The sequence below is a fragment of the Clytia hemisphaerica genome, unplaced genomic scaffold (genome assembly GCF_902728285.1).
Source record: "Clytia hemisphaerica strain Z4C2 unplaced genomic scaffold, Clytia hemisphaerica genome assembly, whole genome shotgun sequence".
In the NCBI taxonomy this organism is placed as follows: Eukaryota; Metazoa; Cnidaria; class Hydrozoa; order Leptothecata; family Clytiidae; genus Clytia; species Clytia hemisphaerica.
Genome location: NW_027104075.1, coordinates 51,459 through 53,573, shown reverse-complemented (window position 1 = coordinate 53,573; position 2,115 = coordinate 51,459). Strand labels below are relative to the sequence as shown.

The following is a 2,115-nucleotide window of genomic DNA, read 5'->3' as shown; positions in this document are numbered from 1 at the left end:
CAGTCTAGAACCAAAACTCTGATGAAAATTTCGGTGAAAGTAAATTAAAATGATTTTGATGAAGATTTTGAACCCTTTTGAACCTATTAGTTTCAAAATTTATGTGTTTAATTACTGAAAAATGCTCTTACTCTCGGGTACCTAATAGCCGGGGGGCTTGGAATAAGCGGCAGGGGGGGGTTGGAAAAGATCTCAAAACTTAATAAGCAGGGGGGTTGGAATAAAAATTTCCTGGGTGGAAAATTTTTGAAAAGGAGGCTAATACAGCAGAATTAGAACAAAAGAGGGAACTTTCAAAAACATTTTCCCAAAAATTAATAAGCGGGGGTGGGGGACGGCTATTAGGTGCCCAAGAGTAATCATGTAACGTCTATTGCGATGGCCAATTTCAAAATAAAATTTGATAGGTCGATTTTTAACGTTTTCGGGCACTTAATGAAAGTAAGTTTTTTATTCAATTGAGCATAACTCTTGATCTGTCTTCATATACCAGATCCTTGACCTTATTCCAAAAATTGTAATCAAGTGGATTACAATCTGGGGAAGATGGAGGCCATTCAGTGTTTTTCACAAAACGTTTGTTCAATCTTTCTTTCAACAAATCTTGCACGATTGTGGATCGATGCGAAGGTGCACTATCTTGGAGAAATATCCATCTGTTGTTTTGCATGATTTGTTGAATCTCAGGAATCAATTCCTTGTCGAGATGCTTCTTATACGATTGACCATTCACCTTCAATCCGTTGTCATTAACAAAGTGAGGCTTAGTCGCGCCTTTCCAGGACACACAAGCTGAAACCATTACCTTTTTCGATTGACGATTTTGAATGTGGAACAAGCGGTCGGCAGATATTTCAGATTTTGTTTGCGATCCATAAACTCGGCTATTTTGATGGTTGATCGGGATGTCGAGCGTGACTTGAAATACGCACTTTTCTACCATACGGTTCTTTCCGAATCTTTCAGCTAATTCCCCTGCCCTTGTTGTTCTCCTTTCTTTCGTACCGGAACTCATCATGGCTGTCTTCAAGCGTTTGAACTGCCTTAAACCTTTACTGCGGACCATTCTTCTGACTGATGTTGTACTGATGCCTGTATGCTTTTGAATCTCACGTGGGGACATGTGGCTTCAAGGGTTTTCCTCTTGGGAACAGATTAGCTCTTCCACAAGGTCTTCATTTTTTTCTGTGCACACTGTCTTTGGTCTACCGGAGCCAGATTTTCTTTCCATCGATCCGCTTTCTTTAAATCTTTGCAACAGTCTGTAAACAGGTGATCTATCCCATTTCTTTGTAGGATGTTCTGTGCATATACGGTTTGCATTCCAATTCTTTTCCAAGAAATCATTTTTAATGATTGCCTTATCCTCCGCTGAAAACACCATTTTTCTTTGAAAAATTAGGTTGATCCTATCAGCGTGACGTTCAGTCTGGAAATGAAATCTAACGTCTTTTTCGCAATGCAATGAATTAAAAAAAAAGAAAAGAGAATACATTGCAGTGCTTAGATCAAAACTCTACCGAAGCATGCGAAAGGTTAAGAAGCTGAACCTTAAAAAATGCTGTTGAAAAATAGATCAACATTATACTGCGACGTCAATTTTGTAACAAATTGAAAAAAAGGACTCATACTAAAACAAGTGATACTTTTATGGACCTACCTGGTTATGCATTTAGCACATATATAATTGATATCTACGTGAGCGTGACCATTAAAAATCATTCAAAACACAAATAGTGACGATCTTTTAAAATTAGTTGTTTGTTTCTTATAAAAAAACGTTTAAAAACCAAAATTTCATGCTATTGAAATATTTTTTTATATTCAAGACTTCGTGAGCAAGTCTCATCAAAAAATTCAGTAATTTGGCAAAGAACATTGATGTATGCTTATTGATAGTGATTCTTATAGATATAAAGATGCGTTTCTTGAGCTGATAAGTTTTTTTACAAAAATCGAGCTCCGTCACATTCGAGGGTTTATAGTTATGCATCTTTGAGCAAAAAATCATAAAGAATGAAAGAGCCAATCTCGAGAAAAGCTAATACCTAGGTAATTGATAATGTGCCTATAAAAAAATTTCGAATTTGGCCAGTTTTTCTATAAAAACACGCC

The 2,115-nt window shown here is 36.5% G+C and overlaps 1 protein-coding gene across 1 annotated transcript; it reads right to left on the bottom strand.

Moving 5' to 3' along the window:
- Window positions 1–454: 454 nt before the first annotated feature.
- Window positions 455–1,123, bottom strand: LOC136812516 (uncharacterized). Its single transcript, XM_067069011.1, has one exon. It carries the CDS (start codon window positions 1,121–1,123, stop codon window positions 455–457), a length of 669 nt encoding a protein of 222 aa, XP_066925112.1.
- Between the last annotated feature and the right edge of the window lie 992 nt (window positions 1,124–2,115).